Source organism: Diplotaxodon limnothrissa, linkage group LG14 (assembly GCF_057381915.1).
Source record: "Diplotaxodon limnothrissa isolate DT_005_m linkage group LG14, D_limnothrissa_male_GT1.1, whole genome shotgun sequence".
Classification (NCBI taxonomy): domain Eukaryota; kingdom Metazoa; phylum Chordata; class Actinopteri; order Cichliformes; family Cichlidae; genus Diplotaxodon; species Diplotaxodon limnothrissa.
In genome coordinates this window covers 38976031-38993544 of record NC_140609.1, presented here as the reverse complement: position 1 = coordinate 38993544, position 17514 = coordinate 38976031, and the positions used below count along the sequence as shown (strand labels likewise).

Here is a 17514-nt window from a genome sequence, read left to right as displayed (position 1 = left end):
TTTCCTCCAAATGTTAGAGACACACTGCACATTATGTTGAAATGTGCCTAATTGTAGCTAAGTGCCTAAAGAATCAACTTAAAATAGCTTCTTTTGATAAGTTGCCTGTTACGTGTAGACATAATACTGGTTTCTCCCTTGACTTAGAGGCTGTCTTATGCTTGAAAAGGTGTTTAGTGAAAAAGAAAGAAAATATTTTTTGCATATTAAATCTGACATAAAGCTATAAAAATAAACAAAATGAAAGTATATATAAATATTAATATCCAAAATAATAATTAAAAGATCGATGTCGCGGACATGGACAATATCAGGAAGTTACGGAAACTGTAAAGGGACAATTTATCCTGCTGCTGAATGGAAACGCTTAGCTAACTGTGTGTTCATAAACATGGCAGCACATCTGAAAAAGCGAGTTTATGAGGAATTTTCCAAAGTTGTACAGGTGAGCACATTATAACCGTCTCGTCAGCTGTTGTAAACTTAGAGTTTAAACGTTAAAGAAATCGCTAAATGTTACAATTCTGCGCCAAGTACCGTGTTAGCTAATGCTAAAAGATAGCCGCTCACAGTCACAACACAACATGGATCCTCTGAGAGTTTAGTGCAGAGGAAAAGCACAACTTATTCCGTTTAGTGCTTTTATTCTTACACACAGTATAGCACAGTATCCACTGACAGTGGCATTTTACGCTTTGGAAGCTCAAAAAGAAACCGAGTTGTTTACATCCGATTTAGCATTCACGTCGATCATTAATCCGCTAACTGAGCTCGTTCGCATGTTCTGAGTTTTTCCTGCACAGAGGAACTTTTGGCTCCTCTCACAGAGGATTTTTAGCCAAAGTAAGAGGAAACTGTAATAGCTGTTCGAAGCAGTGCTGTTATTAGCCGTTTATGCGTCATGTCATTCGTTTTTGTGGATCTTGTGGCTTCATTAAGCAACAACATCCAGCTCGCAGTGGGGCAGTTTGTTGTTAGTGTGACGAGAGTTGGCACCTCACGGTCCGAGGCTACGGTTCTCAGACAGAAAAGGGTTAACTTGCCTTTGAGGTTACCAGTGTAAACTACAAGTTTAAGCGTCGCAGCTTCTTGGAGATGAGTGAGAGGAGAGCAGAGCAGGAGATTTAAACAGCGTCTGCAGTAATGGTCACAACGCAAAGGTCTGTAGTGATCAAAGAGGAGCAGCTGGTTTACTGGATGAACTATGTTCCTACTCTCACCTGTCAGCATGACCTCTCACCTGGGTGGTGACCAAAACAGTAGGATTGCAGATATACGTGGCCTAAATGAGCTGTTTCTAGAGATGGAGCGAGGAACTGAGAGAAAAATGAGACAATTGATGGTTTGAGCTTCTTACTGGGAAAGCTTTAGTACGCCTTCTGGGTGAGATGTTTCAGGCAGGTATCACTGGGGGGAGACCCCTGCGAACACCCAGGCTTGGAAACACCTCAGTACCCCCCAGAAGACCTGAAGGAGGTGAAAGTAAAAAGAGGTCTGGGTATCCCAGCTTAGACTGCTGCCCCTGTGACCTGGATTAAAAAAACAAAAACAACACAGGAGAACATGGATAAATGGACAGTAGCTCTTAGTATATATGGTCAAAAAGAATAGATGGCCCAGTTAGAGAAAAAAAGATTATATGTCAGGAGATTAGAGATTAGATGCTTTTTGTAGTTGCAACTGTGTTTTTACACTTACAGATTCCACATGAAGAAACTCCAGCCAAAAAGCTGCGTCTGTCCAAACCCAGTAAGTCTGCCGCTCTTCACATTGACCTTTGTAAAGCCACCAACTCCACCGATGCCCTGCAGTACCTGCTGCAGTTTGCACGCAAGCCTGTGGAGGCAGAGAGCGTGGAGGGTGTGGTCAGGATCCTGCTGGAGCACTACTACAAGGTAAAGAGTTGTGGGTATTTTTTTTCTCCTTTTTTTAAAAATAGAGTTGATAAGAGCAGAATTCCCAGTGTCCTAAAAAAAAGTCAAACTGCTAATGATGACGATTCTTTCTTCCAGGAGACTGATAACTCTGTGAGGCTGAAGATTGCCTCTCTGCTCGGCCTGCTCTCTAAAACGCAGGGCTTCAGCCCCGACTGCATCGTTGACGATGCCATTAACACGCTCAGCAATGAGAGTATGACACATCTGAACATTTATCCATCTCCAAAACTCAGAGAAACTTTCATAGCAAACTGTTTTGTTTCTTTGTGTGTTCAGAGTCCCATCAAGTTCTCGCCCAGCTGCTGGAGACCCTGCTGGTCATTGGTACACAGCTGCCCGAGAGTCCTGCACTGAGACTGAGGCTCGTAGAGGTGGCCTACAAGGTGACACAAACACTTATTCAGAGTCCATACACAGAAGTCGTCATTACAAATTCAACAGGACTTTCTGCACAAACCAGTAAATGTCCTCCTCGTTTCTCTTCTCTCCTCTTAGCATCTCTCTGATACGTATTTTGGGGTGAGGAATAAGTGCCTGCAGCTCCTGGGATGTCTCGGCATGGTGGACGCTCCCCTAGGAAAAGAAAACGAGGGCGCGGGCACATCCTTAGGTTTGTATACATACTTATTGTATTTATTTTACCTAAAGCTTAAAATGTTAAAAATACAGAGAGGTAAATCCATCAATACATCCTTCTGTATCTAAATTTGATGTCTGATTTAGTTTAATCCTCAAAATATATTTATGTGTCATTATTTATTGTGCTTTGAGTTGCTGTGTGATGGTTTTTATGGCGGCCTGCTATTTTGCCTCTAGGAGGATTGAGGGATGTCCAGAGCATTATCAGCGACTACTTTGGAGACCAAGACCCCAGAGTCCGCACTGCAGCCCTCAAAGCCATGGTAGGAAAACCCTGTAACCCCCCCTGCACTGCAACCAGCACTAGACTCATGTGTTTAGGAACCAAGCACAGTGAGCTTTAAGGAAAACAACCCACTCTATTTTCAGGTTTCAATAACTCTGCTTGCTCTCTGTGCTGTTGTTTGTTTTCCAGCTGCAGCTGCATGAGAGAGGGATGAAGATTCATCAGATTATTTATGATCAGGTACGAGCAGAATACGTCCTCACAGCTTACTGCACTCCCACTGTAGTTTAGATGTTTAATCCAACCTTCTGTATGTATTCTTGTGTGTTTGCAGGCCTGCAGGCTGCTCACAGATGACTATGAGCAGGTCCGTTCTGCAGCAGTGCAGATGGTTTGGGTGCTCAGTCAGCTGTACCCAGAGAGGTGAGGAGACCCGGATTCTCATACTCAGTTTCAGTCAGTGTAGCTGTTGAGTTTGTTCCGCTCTCTGGATCAGAAACCACGACTGATGTCTGAAAAGATAAATCCTAACTGCTGTCTGTAAGCACTGTCTCTGCTGAAGTGCAGAAACCTTCATGAAACTTCCATGTGCGACGACTTTATATTTAGCCCAAGGCTACTTATGTTCTCGAAAGAAGAAGTAAAAATAAAACAAAACAGAAAGCTGCCAGCTTTTCTGTGCAACAGATAATTCCAGCAGAGTGTTGTTAGGTCCAAACCCTTTTAAAAACATCATTTACAGCTAAAAGATGAATAATAAAGTAAAAGTCCCTTAACCTTCAGTATATGTGTTATTCTTTCCAGTGGTAGGTTTGATTATGGTTTATCCAGAACATTTACTCTGACTTTTTCACAAAACAGTATTGTTGGAAAAACTGCCGTTCATAAATGTTTGTTTTTTTATATTTTCATGTTCCTTCTGGATACAAACTTTGCTTGTAAGCAACATTTCTCCAGTTTTTCTGATTTGTAGCTTGTTGATATTTCCGTCCAATCAGCATTGTACCCATCCCATCATCCAATGAGGAGATCCGGCTGGTTGATGACGCATTCGGTAAGATCAGTCACATGGTCAGCGATGGTTCCTGGATGGTTCGGGTGCAGGCCGCGAAAACATTGGTGAGTAAATAAAGTCTTCCATGACAACAACAACATCATCAGCAATTAAGTCAGTTTGATATACGGGACACAAACCTAGAAGAAGTCCTCACACGAAGAATCCACAGGTGGACCCATGTGTCCTCATATCACTGTAGAAACGATGTAATGCATCACTGAGGATGGCTCACCCACCACTCAGGAATCTTAATCCACATATTTACAATCTTTACTGAGTTTGCTCTCATTAAGTGGAAAAATGCCTGCAGATTAATGATGGGAAAGAAACTGTGTGTGTGTGTGTGAGGCAAATGGTGTTAAAGTGAAGCTTTTATGTTCTCGTGTGTCAGGGTTCGATGCTGCAGGTCAGTCCTCACTTCCTGGAGCAAACTTTGGATAAGAAGCTGATGTCAGACCTCAGGGTGAGTTAATTTTTTTATCTGACAGTCTGTAGCAAAGTGATGTTTATCGGCACAGCTCCGCTCACTCTCCTTTATTCCTCTTTTCCATCCAGAGGAAGCGCACAGCCCATGAACGAGCCAAGGAGCTCTTTGCTTCCGGAGAGTTCTCCTCTGGCAGGAAGTGGGCCGATGACGCCCCGAAGGAGAAACTGGACACGAACACAGTCAACCTCATTGCCTCGGGGGCTTGCGGAGCCTTTGTCCACGGCCTGGAGGATGAGATGTTTGGTAAAGGAAACCCAGCAGAGTTTTGGATGATACGTTCACTGAGTTCAGGCTGCTAGCTAAATGTTCTCATAAATGTCTCAGGAGGTTACAGAGAACTTTAAAATGTTGTTTTAAATAATTATCTGCCAAATGATAAGACCTGCTGTGATGCACAGACTGCTATATAGCAGGTAACTCTGCCTGTCTGTGCATTGCATCCATAGATTCCATACTTGTAGCTTGCTAACTACACTTACTACCGTTAACTATTAACTCCACCCGCACGTCTAAATGTGGTCACGTCTGGCTCCAAAGAAATGGTGTGGTGTGGCAGTGGACAAAATGAAGCTGAGTGTCTGCAGATATAAAGAATTGAATGATTGAAGCACAAAGGAAAGTCAGTAAATGCTGTTTTCTGTCTCCAGCTTCTGTTGAGGATTCATTTTTCTCTTTTTGCTGAATATTTTCTGGTGTTTTAAACTTTGTTTCAGAGGTTCGTATTGCAGCGGTGGAGGCGTTGTGCCAACTCGCTCGGTCATCTCCGAGCTTCGCCGAGAAATGTCTCGACTTCCTGGTCGACATGTTCAACGATGAGATCGAGGAAGTGAGGCTGCAGTCCATCCACGTGCTGAGAGAAATCTCCACCCACATCACGCTCAGAGAGGACCAGCTGGACACGGTGCTGGCCGTGTTGGAGGTATAAGAGCAGGGAAACGATCTGGAATCACAAACCCCGAGTGATGTTTTTGTGTCTGACTTTTCACCGTCTGTGCACAGGACTCGTCTCGAGACATCAGAGAAGCTCTCCATGAATTACTGTGTTACACCAACGTCTCCACTAAAGAGTGCATCCAGCTGGCTCTGCTGGAGCTGCTCAAGAACCTGAACAAGTATCCCACCGACCGTAACTCTGTCTGGAAGTAAGAGTCTACAGCCCAGTGTATAAATAACTCTGCAGAGCTGCCATGAGTTAAGCTGATGGTTTATTTATTTCTTTTTTAATTTTCTACCTTCAGGTGTTTGAAGTTCCTGGGATCCCGCCATCCTACGCTGGTGTTACCGCTCGTTCCTGAACTGCTCAGCACACATCCATATTTCGACACGCCAGAGCCAGACATGGACGACCCGGCCTGTATCCTTCACACACCTAAAGATCTCAAACACACACAGAGGAGCAGGAACCTGAGGAACGCCACCCACCGAGGGGCTTCGCAGGTCATCCATTATGACCTGTTGGTGCAGTTTGGCTGCTTTGTCTCTCCTCTACTGCTGTGCGCTGCGTTTCCTCTTCCTTGACTCTGTTGATCTCAGATATCGCCGTCCTGGTGTTGGTGTTCAATGCTGCCAAGTCGTGCCCCACCATGCCGGCGCTGTTCTCCGACCACACCTTCAGACACTACGCCTACCTGAGGGACAGCCTCTCCCACCTCGTCCCGCCGCTAAGAGTGAGAACTGAAATACTGCATCACATTACAAACTAGCAGCATTAACAGCCGCTTCACAGTCGGGATGCTTGATTTTTTTTTTTTCTCAATCATGTTTCTGAGAAAAATGTCCGTCCAACCTGGAAAACACGGTTGTCACACTCACGGTCCTTCCTGTCACTTTCTGTGTTTTAGTTGCCCGGCAGGAAGCAGGTGTACGGTCTCGACTCTGTGGACTCGGGTCCGGGTTCTGGTTCTGTGGAATCTGCTCAGCTCTTCCTTCAACAAAGTCTCAATAGGGTCAGCACCATCCAGAACCTGGAGGCACCTGGAGCCCAGGACCTGCTGGACTTGACCACAAGGTAAACGCACACAGTGAAGTGTGCACACGAAGCACGCAGGAAGGATTTGTGCTGTCACATTTTGAACATGTTTTATGAATGAATGCCAGAAATCCCTCCGATATTTTTTACTTGCAAACATCAGATCATGAGACTTCCTGATATCCTGAATGAGTAACTGTAGGGATGTGATTGTTATTTGTGAGTAAATGAGTCGTTAACTGGTGTCTGCAGAGACCTGCTGCGGCTCGGCGAGCTGCAGACGGAGCTTGCTGGAGCTGCTGATTTCTGTGCTACATACCTGCGCTGCCAGCTGCTGCTAATGAAGGTAGGAGTGTGTTTCTGCTGCGGTTCTGAGTGTCTGCAAACAGACCTGTTCTTCAGATTCAGAACTCTGTCACTCGTTTCTTCAGGCTCTGCAGGAGAAGTTGTGGAACATGGCCGTCCCTCTGTGCCTCAAACAAAACGTCACGGCCACAGCAGCGGCTCAGCAGGTCTCTCACACACACACACACACACACACTGTAACAGCAACAGTGAGATCATGTGATGTGTGCGACTGTGTTTGTAGATCTTGGAGGAAACCTACAAGCTGGAGTTTCTGTACAGCGGCTTGGAGAGCAGACAGGTGGCCACCATACATCATGTTCGACTCCAGGCCAAAGCTCTGCAGCTCGTCCTGACTGCTCGCACCAGACAGGGGTAAACACACACACACACACACACGTGTGCGCGCACGCACATACACACACACACACATTCTGTACATACTTCCCAGCCTGTGTCTCTCCTCAGGTTGGATCTCCTCATCGGCAGCTGCGAGAAGTTTTTGCAGGATGTCGAGTCTTTTCAGAGGTATGTTTTTTCATTCTTTGTCTTTTTCAGACAGTGAGAGTTGAACTCGGCTCAGTCCATATCAGCTGGAGATTCATGTAATCTGTTGATGGTCTGTGTGTTATCGATGCAAAGGACAGCGTCGGACTGTCCTGACTCGCTGTCGGTGTTTCGTGCCTCCCTCAGGCTGTTTCTGACCGAGCTGCCACACCTCCAGGACAGTTTTGTGGATAAGCTCTTGGAGCTGATGCCGCGCCTGTCGTCCTGTAAGCCAGTGGAGCTGGTGAAAATCCTGCAAACGACCCTGAGACAGAGCGGCCTGCTGCAGCTCAGACTGCCCGAACAGGTGCGGTGAAAACACTGAAGCATCACAGCACGAGTTTTCATGACTGAAATCCATACAGCACTCATCTCTCCTTCAAGCTCGTCTCCCAGTGTTTCTGTTTAAGTGACTCTTTGGAAGGCTTTCTTATACCAGTTATTACACATCGCTCTTTATAAGGCGCTCTCAAGCATGCACATAACCAAGTGCTTACATACATGATAGAGTTGACTCTGAAGTAGCAGATTATAACCAAGAACAACAGTGACCCGCCCACCCTGGGGCTGTGGTAGCAACTAAACTTTCAAAATAAGAGTGGCCCTTCAACTTGAGCTTAATTTGGGGTGATTTTATTCATCTTGACCAAACTCTCACTCAGAAATCTCAAACATCAAAGCACAACTCAAATTATGAATTTGTCTAATTCACATCAGCACGCTCGTGGTTTCACGCCTGACCCGGAGACCCAGCTGTTACCTCCAGTTATAATCTCTCACATTCAAAGTTTATCTTTAAGTTTAAGTGATGAAATTATTAGAGATGGAGCGATCCGATATTACGTATCGGTGTGATACACACAAAACGCGCTACTTGGCGTAACCCAGCTCGGCGCATCGGAGCAGTATGTGTCACGTGACAGAGCGGCTGTTGTCGAGACCTGTCGGCGGTCTGTTGAAGCATTTGGAGCCTCGCTACATGCTTCCTAACCGCGGCGTTTCATCTCGGCGAAAACTATCCCAGAGAAGTAAAGCAAGTGTGTAAGTTCATCCCTGAATGTTTGCAGAGTATTTCCACGTTAAGCTTAACAACTGATATATTGAGCCACAGCTGGACTGGCCATCGGAGCTCCATACTGAGGTGAAAAGGAAGCGATTTGTCCCGTAATTCAGCTAGAATTAAAATATAGACACGAAGCTGGAGTTATTGTGTCTTTGCTGCGCAGTTGCATCTACTTCTCTCATTCACTCCCCCTTCCTCTCCTGTTATTACTTCAAACATGAAACTGATCAATGATCAGCTGATCGGCTTTTCTGCCGAAAGTCCGTCTTTCTTGTTTGTTTATCGCCCACTTTGCACTAGAAAGAGGAGACCAGCAGATAAACAACAGCAGCACGTTTAAGCGTGATCAGCTGTTGTTAGAATTTATTTAATATTCATTTCTAGTATCAGCTGATGTTGGCTGGAGCCACAGCTGTAAAGCTGCTGGTCATGATGTCGGTTTGGATATGTGGTGAGAGGGAAACATGAGGATGAAACCAGGAGATGTCCTTACTGAGTCATCAGAGCTGAACAGGTGATGGAGAAACAGGTTTACCTTTTAGGTGACATGGATGAGTTGAAGTTATGAACTGTTTCTGAGAGACAAATAACACCAGGATCCTTTTCTACATAGCTGACAGCTGGTAACTGTGCAGGGGCGGATCTAGCAAAGTTTTGTCAGGGGGGCAGGTAGGGCATTAACAGGGAAAGGGGGGCACAAAGAAATACTTTTCTTTGTTATGTCATTTAAAAACTTTGAATAAATAATTATCTGAATCTTACAACAAACGTGGTCATCTGATTAAATGTATAGAAATCCATTATTGTAAATAGTAACTAATAAGTCTAATATACACCCTAGTAGGGCTGCCACAAACGATTATTTTGATAGTCGACTAGTCACCGATTATTTATGCGATTAGTCGACTAATCAGATCATCATCCACTGGACGTAAAACTACAGCTTATTGCACCAGCAGCATCTGCTCTTATATAACTATCATTAGCTTACAGCTTTAAGCTTTTAAGGTGCTAACTAAAAATAAAGACAAGATGATAGTTTATTCAATTTTAATGAAATTTGCAGATTGTTTCGGTAAAGTTTAATAAACTCCTTGCTATCTAAAATATAACAGGACACTGGAGTATATTCTGGAGCATCTCACACTTCTGATAATCAGCTGTCTGCTTGACGTTTATTCAGCTGTGTAAAAACTATAACTTTAATCTCAGCCAAACCGATTTACTCAGGAACAAATAAAATACTAAAAAAAAAAAAAAGCCAAACAATAACATTTTTAATTTATCTAAGTGACTCATATATATTTAACCTGAGTCGGGAAAGACGGCGGTGGGTTTGAAAACAATTTGCCGGGAGTCCGGTGTTCTCACGGCGCTAGTGACCCAGCCCCCGGCTAGCTATCGAGCTAGTGGGTAACAGACGTCTCCGAAAACGTCGGAGCGCTTTTGAAAATATGTGGTGTCCTGATAAACTGAGCCGATATTTGAGGTTTACACAGCTACATTCTCGCCTGAAAATATGTTAAACGTTTATTTTGTGACCCAGAAAGAATAATAAGAGTAACATTAAAACTAACTAGCTACCGCCATTGTTGGAAACTAAGCTGGGCCGCGCTATGAATTCTGGGACACAGCTGCTTCTTCTTCTTCGGGGTTTAACGGCAGCTGGCATCCTTGTACATGCAGTGCTGCCATCTTCTGTTTCAGTCCGTTATTACACTCTTAAATCCTGCTATTATTCCTGCGTCTTTTGCGATCTTACAAAGCTTCAAACGACACGTCGACTATTAAATCAGTCGTCGACGATTTTGATAGTCGACGTAATCGTGACTAGTCGACAAATCGTGGCAGCCCTACACCCTAGTAAGCCATAGTACCATCTGTGCAGTCTGCAATTCTGTTGAAGAAAGATGATGAATCTATTTAATTATTGTAGAAAAATAATCGATTTCTGTGCATTTGTTTTACACTTGCATTAAATTAAAGTTGATTACATCGATTAAGGGCGGGGGGTGGTTCCCTAATATTTTTGCTGGGAGTTGGCAACCCTATTAGTGAGGTAGGTAAGTACTCTTTAAAATACCAGAATGGGGGATGGTGCAGGTTTACGTTTATTAGATTGATCAGTGTTGCTGAACAGTATTTTTTGCATACAGGTATAACAGAGTAGCTTCGTTTTCTTGTTTTTTAAAACTTGAGTATGAACTTATACAAAATGCAGCAAGATATTTATAAAAAACTGTTTTATTGATTACAAAATACACTATATCGGATTCATATCGGTATCGGCAGATATCCAAATTTATGATATCGGAATCGGTATCGGACATTAAAAAGTGGTATGGTGCCATCTCTATAAATCATAAATGTGTAACAGGTCAGACTGAGACATGGAGCGATCTAAAAACAGCAGCAGACTCCAGATGGCACGATAAGATTACAGAGGTGAACTTTCAGAATAAAGGTCGATCAAAGCTGGAGCCACTCTATATTTGAAACTAGTTCTTGAAATCTCATTTGCATGAATGCATTGTTTTAATTTAAATGTTCTTTTCCACCTGATATTTCCATTTATAAATAAAAGATTTCTGCATTTTTATGGGCGGAGTTCCTGAACTTTGAGCCTCAGAGACTGCAGCGGTGGTGTGGTTTGAGTTTTGTTTAATTTATTGCTGGTCATCAGATCCATCGGGCGACGGCGACCATCATTGAACCAACGGGGGAGTCTGACAACCCTCTGAGGTTCACGTCTGGCCTGGTGGTGGCGTTAGACATTGATGCAACGCTGGAGCACGTCCAGGACCCCCAGAACGCGGTGAAAGTTCAGGTCAGTTTGATGTGACGCCAGAAAGAAATCACTTCATCTACTTGAATCCCCCCCAAAACTGCTGTGAAGTGCCAAACCAACAGGTGGTGATCTGACTATAGAAGTGTTGGCCTGCAAACAGCGAACAGTCTGTCAGCAATAAGATTATTTAACAGTGACGGGGGTCATTCAGATGAGTTTTTCTGATTGTTGATTTTGAGGCATTTGTCCTTGTTATTCAAATTATTTTTAATATTTTTTTTTCTCGACCTCGTTGTCGATCTCTGTCTCGACATGTAAGTGTTTGTGATTAGTGTTTAAAGACTATAGATTGTGTGGGTCAGCTGTAAACATGTTGGATTAATAAATTAACCCGAATCTGAAAGAGATCAAGGCGCACACCTTTGACACTGCAAGACAAAAATCTTTCTCTAAAGTGTCAGTCTGTCCTAAAACACTGTGCATGTGTGGATAAAAGACCAAAACACACAAAGTTTTGAGCGTGTAGGTTTTAAGCTTTAAGGTATTTAACAAAAATATTGCATTACCTGTTTAAAACAATGGCCACAGTCTTCCATTCATCCACAAATTAATTGCTCTCACACTGCGGGTATATTCTAGTGCTTCCAGCAGTTGTGGCTAGACATGCTTTTGTTTCCCCACCGATGTAAACGAGGCCTCACCTTTATTGGCACAAAGTTTATGAAAGTGTTTTAACATCTGTTAACCAGCTCAGCGTGGTTTGAGCCACTGACATCAGGCTCGGCTTACTTACAAACCTGCCAGCGAGTGCAGCTTAAATCAGGCTGTGCCGGTTATCATCCAGTCTTATAAGCACTGATTGGTTTGTATTTTACACCCAATATGAATGTTTACTACTCGCTGCCTCTGCAGGTTCTGTATCCAGACGGCCAGAGTCACGTGATCCATCCTAAACCTGGAGACTTCAGAAAGCCCGGACCCCACAGACACAGACTCATCACGCAGGTTTACCTCTCACACACAGCGTGGACAGGTCAGTTAATAACATGTTTTTTTGTCCTTTGAATATAAAGTTATAAAGCATCCAAACTAGTAAAAACTCTCGCTCCATCGTCACTTTGTTTCCTCCCCTCGTGTCTCTGCCTCAGAGCCGTCTCAGATCGAGGTGCGTCTCCTGCTGGCCTACAGCTCCTCCTCAACCTCCCTGACCTCCCCTTCCAAGCTGGGGTGGAGCGAGAGCTTGGAGAGCCTCCCGCCAGCAGAGGCCGCCGTCGAGGGAACGATTCCGTTTAGCAAAGCCGTTAAAGTCTTCATCATGCCCAAGCCCGCACGACGCTAACAAAGCGCCTCAGCTTTAACGTGCAGGACTTTTCTTCTTCTGTTCATCTCTAATTATAACTGTACAGGAAACCACTCTCATTAACGGTCAAGCTGTAGGAAGCACAAGACGGGGTTTTATGGAAAAAGCTTTTTGTATTCAATTATAAAGAAGAAGTCAGGTGGTCAAGTTTCATTCTCCACTTTTATTTTGTCACATGATGAATCAAACTGAACTCCTCCCTGTTTAGACAGCAGGTAACATCCATACATTTCAGCTTTTATAACATGTGACTGCATCTAAAGTCAACTCTAGAAGAGCTTTCTAAGATGCTCTACATTCTTTTCTGCCACCACCTTTAAAATAACTTTTCTCAGAGAGAAGGTGACTCGATTTGTGAATTCTCTTGTTTAAGATGTTTATTTACTTAAAGATTTGACTCTGTGTTAACCACAGTTTGGATGTTCTCTCTGTGCGGGTCTCTCCACCTGATTTTAAAATGGCCACAGGTGTGAATGGACCTAGTTTCTGTGCTGTGATTGGCTCCTGCTGAGCCTGTGGACAGAGACTAAGCCATGAAACAGCTGCAGGCAAAGATCAACAATCGTTCCACACGTTTACCTACAGAAACTCTGTTTCAACTGTTATCGGTGGCTCTTGTTGTTTGAAGGCTTCTTTTGTGCTGAATTCATCAGCAGATGAGTTTGGGCTTTTAAGGCAGGCAGGAAGCACACGGCTGTAAAGGAAAGAGTGCTCTCTAATGTGCAAAGCATGGAAAACTAATGAGCCCTGTAGCACAACAGAAAGCAGGAGAGTCTATCAGTCTATGCCCATTATTGTGTTTTCATAATCAGGAAGTCACAAATGCAAGTGAGACTAAAATTTAGTCGGCAGCTTGTTTGCATCTTCACAGTGAACTCAAAGCTTCAGCACCACAGTGGGATATTCTCTCTACAGTGAAAAAGCTTGTAGAGTCCTCCTCAGGTGGCCATGTCAGCAAGGTAAGGGTGACATCAGCAGGTGGAGTGGAAAACCCCGCCCACCTTTGCACCCTGGCCGGCCAGTTTGTTGTATTCAGCGACAGCCTTCTCCGTCTGGAAGACTTTTACATCAACGCCTTTCTGCTTCACAAAGTCCAGGGTGGAGGAGGGAACCTGTTAGAGGAGACGATGGTGTGAATACAGTCTGACAAGCACAGCTCCTTAATCGATCCATCAGCGCTCCAACCACATCCACACACAGGAAATCGCCTTTCAGCCTCCAAAAAACGACCGTATTAGCCAGATTATTTGAATGGATGAACCACCAAGTCTGCAGTCTCATTCTTTTGTGATACTTTATCTAATAGGAGCAGCTTGTGCAACATGACTCGGTCATACAGCAGCTGAGCGTGGGATCTGTTTTATTACATCAAAGTAACAGAAAGCAAAAACTCTTTAAAACAAACAGAACAAAGGTGCTAAGACTCCAACCAAACTATAGTTTATATTTTGGCTTTATTATGTTTAAAGGAATAAATTGGTCTGTTTTACCTGCAGAGCCTCGCTCATGCCTCTGCCAATTACCAGCAGGTCGATTCCCTTCTTCAGCACCTCATCTAGGTCAGCAGGTTGCACTCCAGGGTAATGCTGAGGAGCATAAAGCTCAACATCACAAATTTGCTTCAGAGCTAATTTACAGCAGTCCGTCCTCATTTGGATTCTGGTTTCACTTACGTCAGTCCCAGTCTCTCTCCAGTCCCAGGCTCGGCTCCCTCCAGGCCAGACCTTACAGTCCTTGTAGGTGGAGGAGCATCCCTTCACCTTCATGTGGCCCCAGGAGAGCGAGGCGATCTCTGGAGATGACATGTTTCTTTGAGGCTACCTGCTGTAAGACAAAATAAGCAGTTAGCACAGCTTCTGAAATAGTGTGACAAGATTTCTACAAGCCATCGAAATACTCTGAAAGGTCTCATTAATGCAAGTTTGCCACAACCAGCAGGAGTGATTTATGTGCCCTTGTAAAATGTTCCCCTGCAGGTCAATAACAAAACTACAACTGACTACTACAAGAACAAGAGGGCCTACGTGAAACGTGCTGCTGATAATTCGGTTACTACTTCAGGTCCAAAGTTCTTTTACTTGCATTCAATCAAGTTTGACTCATTAGGAGGTTTATACTGAACAGGTGTATAACAACACCTAACAGCAATAACTTGTGTAAATACAAGAATTCGATCAATCAGATCAAATTATTACATGTAAGCTGCCCTGTACAAACTGTGTACTTAGCACAGGCAAATTAGATGCTTACTTTAGCACACATAGATTGCACAGGGTTTAACTAACACACACACACACACACACTCAGTATCGCCAGCAACTAAAATCCTTGTCCTGCCATTTCTGTAAGTCGTGAGCTGACTGGGTCTATTTTTATACTTCTCACTTTTAACTCCAAACCAATATAAACCTGCTGTCAAACTCACTTACTGCATCTATTCAAACCGTACCAGACAAAATATTTACACAAACTAGCTGAAATCCTTTTAAAACAGTTTGTTAGGCTGTAACAGGAAAACATGAAGCTAAAGTCTGTGCTGCTGCTTACCCGTCTCGATGTCAACTCACTGAACACACCCCTCAAGTCATTCTTCCTCCCGTAATTAAAGGGACACGGACTAACCTGCGAGCTGTAACAGTCAGTCTATGATTGGTTGTTAATTATCAAGGGTGCTGGAGCTGAAACATCAGCCTTAGTAATAAAGTTTTCCGCACAGCTCACACAACCCTGAGTTTACCTGTGGACCTTAGGCTTGTGTGTTTCGTAGGTTTCAGTTCAGTTTCAGTCTCTCAAATAAAGTGGAATATTACCTGAAACATTTTAAATACACAAACCGTCAACAATATGTCACCTTATGTGGAACTGTCCTCCTGTGTGACCTGTCTGCACCCTTTTGAAAACTAGTTTCTTAATTCACAAAGTTAGAAGTATTGTGAACGTTAACATGAAAAATGTAAAAAAAAAAGAAAGAAAGAAAAGCAGCAACTGTGACTTTAATCTTATATGCCCAAAAAATTATGATACCAGAAACTATTATTCATGAATTAAACTAGTGGACTAAGCATGGACTCTTTAAGGGAACTGAAATAAAAACTACAAATACTACACTGATATACTATGCTGTGCATAAAAACACCCTACCATACGCAAAATCCAGTGAACTCACATTTAGGGGATGTTTACGGTACGGTGCACCATACTAACAGATCCACTCGAACACTGCTAATGAACGTAGCTAGTTAAGCTTGCATTGTTTTTCCACATGTTTAGGGGGGTGCACCGTTCCTGGAAATACTGCAATACCAGGTCGATGCGTGGAGTGGACGGAGCAAGCCCCTATTCCATCTCCCTGTTCCAAAAATCAATTTAATATATGGTCCCCGGGTAGGGGACGTATCAGATATTAAACTGATAAGAACAGATACTACACTTGATCTTAGCCAAAAGGCCGAGAAGCGATACCTGGAATACGTCGGAGCAGACGGAGTCACTCCCCGCACCCTCTCCCTGACTCGCGGTCCGAAATCCGAAGTTAAAATTCAACAGTAACGTTTACCGTACAGTTTATGAAATAAACACAAAAACATTCAACTGAAGTAGAAGAACGAGTCGAAGAATCGCTACAAACAAAGTTATTTAAGAAACAATACGTCTTCCTGGTGGCTTCCTGGTTACGTAGTCTGCAATTGTCCAATCACAAACCGAAGCAGCAACAGAGCAAAAAGGCTACGAAATTTAACATTAAATTCCGAATTTACTGATGTTATCCCTGAAACCTGTCAAATAACTATTACCGAGTCCTCCGAAGGTGAAATTCACGTGGGTAGTCCGTGTTTCTGTTACGGGCTGCGAGGAGCCAGTGCTGCCGCCATTTTGGTCCAGAGAAGCCGCGCCTCCTCAACTCGATTCATTTCATAGAAAACAAAATATCGTAGTAAAATAAAGGAGCTTGTGTAGACAAATATATTATGCAACATTTAACTTGTAGTTCATTTAAATTATTAAAATTTAAAGAAAACAAAAATTACACGTTTAAATTTGAAAAGTCAGCAAAGAAATTAAACATTTGTAGCGCGATTTTCCTTCGCCTGAGTTAACTAAGCAGAGTACAGCAGCAATAGTTGCATCCGGTAATGATTGAACAGAGGGAACACTGATAATAAAATCAAGTTTTATACGTTTTGGGTACGATAAATCTTCACCTGTGAACTTCTACTGCATCTACAGGCCAAAGATTTACTCTTTAAACGCGTAGCGGTGTCTGTGGGAGAACAATCAGGTCACAAACCTGCAAATATAACCGCGGCCAGTCGGCTCTGAAGAACAAATCAAGTACCAGCAACCTCTGCTAGACACAAACCATCAACAATAGCAAGGACAGACAACTGCTGGTAGCAGAACTCGTTTCATGTTATGTACGTTTAGCTGTACAAAACACAAACACGCACAAGACTAATTTGCACTGAAATATTTCAAAATAAATCAACTAAACAAACAAACGAAGACCTAAAACCCCGTTTCAATTACATTCATTTTCATTTATATTGCACCAAATCACAACAACAATTGCACTTTATATTGTAAGGTACTCAATAATACAGAGAAAAGCCCGACAAGAATTTGGCTACAGTAGGAAGGAAAAACTCCCTTTTAACGGGAAGAAACCTCAGCCAGAACCAGAGACTGGTTGAGGGTGTGGGGAGGGCTTTGAACTGGTTTCCAGGAATCTTGAGCAAACATTAACAGAAAACCCATTAAACCAAATATGAAAAAAAAAAAAGACTGACCTTAAAAGGGACTTGAAATGCTACACATATACAGGTTAATTTACACCACTCAGCCCTGCCCTCAGGAAGCGAGACAGATGGAACACGGTCTGAAGCTGGATTTAAGAAATAAGCGCTTAAAGTTCAAGTTTTAAAAACATGTTTAGCGGTTTAGCTAGCTGCACTCAAACAGGAAAATCCAGCTGTTAACGGTAATGCTAGCAGAGGCCGTTTTCTAGACCTCTCAATTCTTCAGAAGAGCTGCGTCAGACAAAACAAACTGTCAGTGGGTTTCCTCCCTTGGATGAAGACGTTGCTAGTAATGTAACTA

General features: G+C 43.3%; 2 protein-coding genes and 1 non-coding gene across 5 annotated transcripts; 1 reads left to right on the top strand and 2 right to left on the bottom strand.

The window, feature by feature from the left end:
• The first annotated feature begins 346 nt into the window (after positions 1-346).
• On the top strand, positions 347-13764 carry ints4 (integrator complex subunit 4). The gene is made up of 24 exons (XM_085371285.1): positions 347-445; positions 1701-1895; positions 2013-2130; positions 2214-2320; positions 2433-2547; positions 2754-2839; positions 2992-3042; positions 3137-3225; positions 3801-3921; positions 4251-4322; positions 4415-4589; positions 5060-5265; positions 5346-5488; positions 5585-5700; positions 5880-6013; positions 6188-6354; positions 6568-6661; positions 6747-6827; positions 6905-7035; positions 7129-7188; positions 7354-7513; positions 10953-11096; positions 11970-12090; positions 12206-13764. Exons 1-24 carry the CDS (start codon positions 392-394, stop codon positions 12394-12396), a joined length of 2931 nt encoding a protein of 976 aa, XP_085227411.1. The 5' UTR covers positions 347-391; the 3' UTR covers positions 12397-13764.
• aamdc (adipogenesis associated, Mth938 domain containing) lies at positions 12567-15028 on the bottom strand. 3 transcript variants are annotated; one of them, XM_085371288.1, is made up of 4 exons: positions 14965-15026; positions 14091-14241; positions 13908-14003; positions 12567-13529 (listed from the first exon to the last, which is right to left on the bottom strand). In XM_085371288.1, the coding sequence occupies exons 2-4, from the start codon at positions 14220-14222 to the stop codon at positions 13389-13391; spliced, it is 369 nt and encodes a 122-aa protein (XP_085227414.1). In that variant the 5' UTR covers positions 14223-14241; positions 14965-15026; the 3' UTR covers positions 12567-13388. The 3 variants fall into 3 exon arrangements, with proteins under 3 accessions (XP_085227414.1, XP_085227412.1, XP_085227413.1); XM_085371286.1 differs by having other exon boundaries at positions 13908-14241; positions 14965-15028; XM_085371287.1 differs by lacking the exon at positions 14965-15026 and adding an exon at positions 14847-14958 and having other exon boundaries at positions 13908-14241.
• A 658-nt stretch (positions 15029-15686) lies between these two features.
• LOC146619483 (U2 spliceosomal RNA) lies at positions 15687-15877 on the bottom strand. The gene has a single exon (XR_014906845.1). It is a non-coding gene; the product is annotated as a U2 spliceosomal RNA (small nuclear RNA).
• Positions 15878-17514: the final 1637 nt, after the last annotated feature.

Bases quoted from the DNA above. Each gene is read 5' to 3' on its own strand.
- ints4 (XM_085371285.1), top strand. From the start codon at position 392: ATGGCAGCACATCTGAAAAAGCGAGTTTATGAGGAATTTTCCAAAGTT. The intron at 446-1,700 runs GTGAGCACATTA...TTACACTTACAG, and splicing joins AATTTTCCAAAGTTGTACAG to ATTCCACATGAAGAAACTCC. The intron at 6,662-6,746 runs GTAGGAGTGTGT...TCGTTTCTTCAG, and splicing joins GCCAGCTGCTGCTAATGAAG to GCTCTGCAGGAGAAGTTGTG.
- aamdc (XM_085371286.1), bottom strand. From the start codon at position 14,222: ATGTCATCTCCAGAGATCGCCTCGCTCTCCTGGGGCCACATGAAGGTG. The intron at 13,530-13,907 runs GTAAAACAGACC...CTCCTCTAACAG, and splicing joins GCATGAGCGAGGCTCTGCAG to GTTCCCTCCTCCACCCTGGA.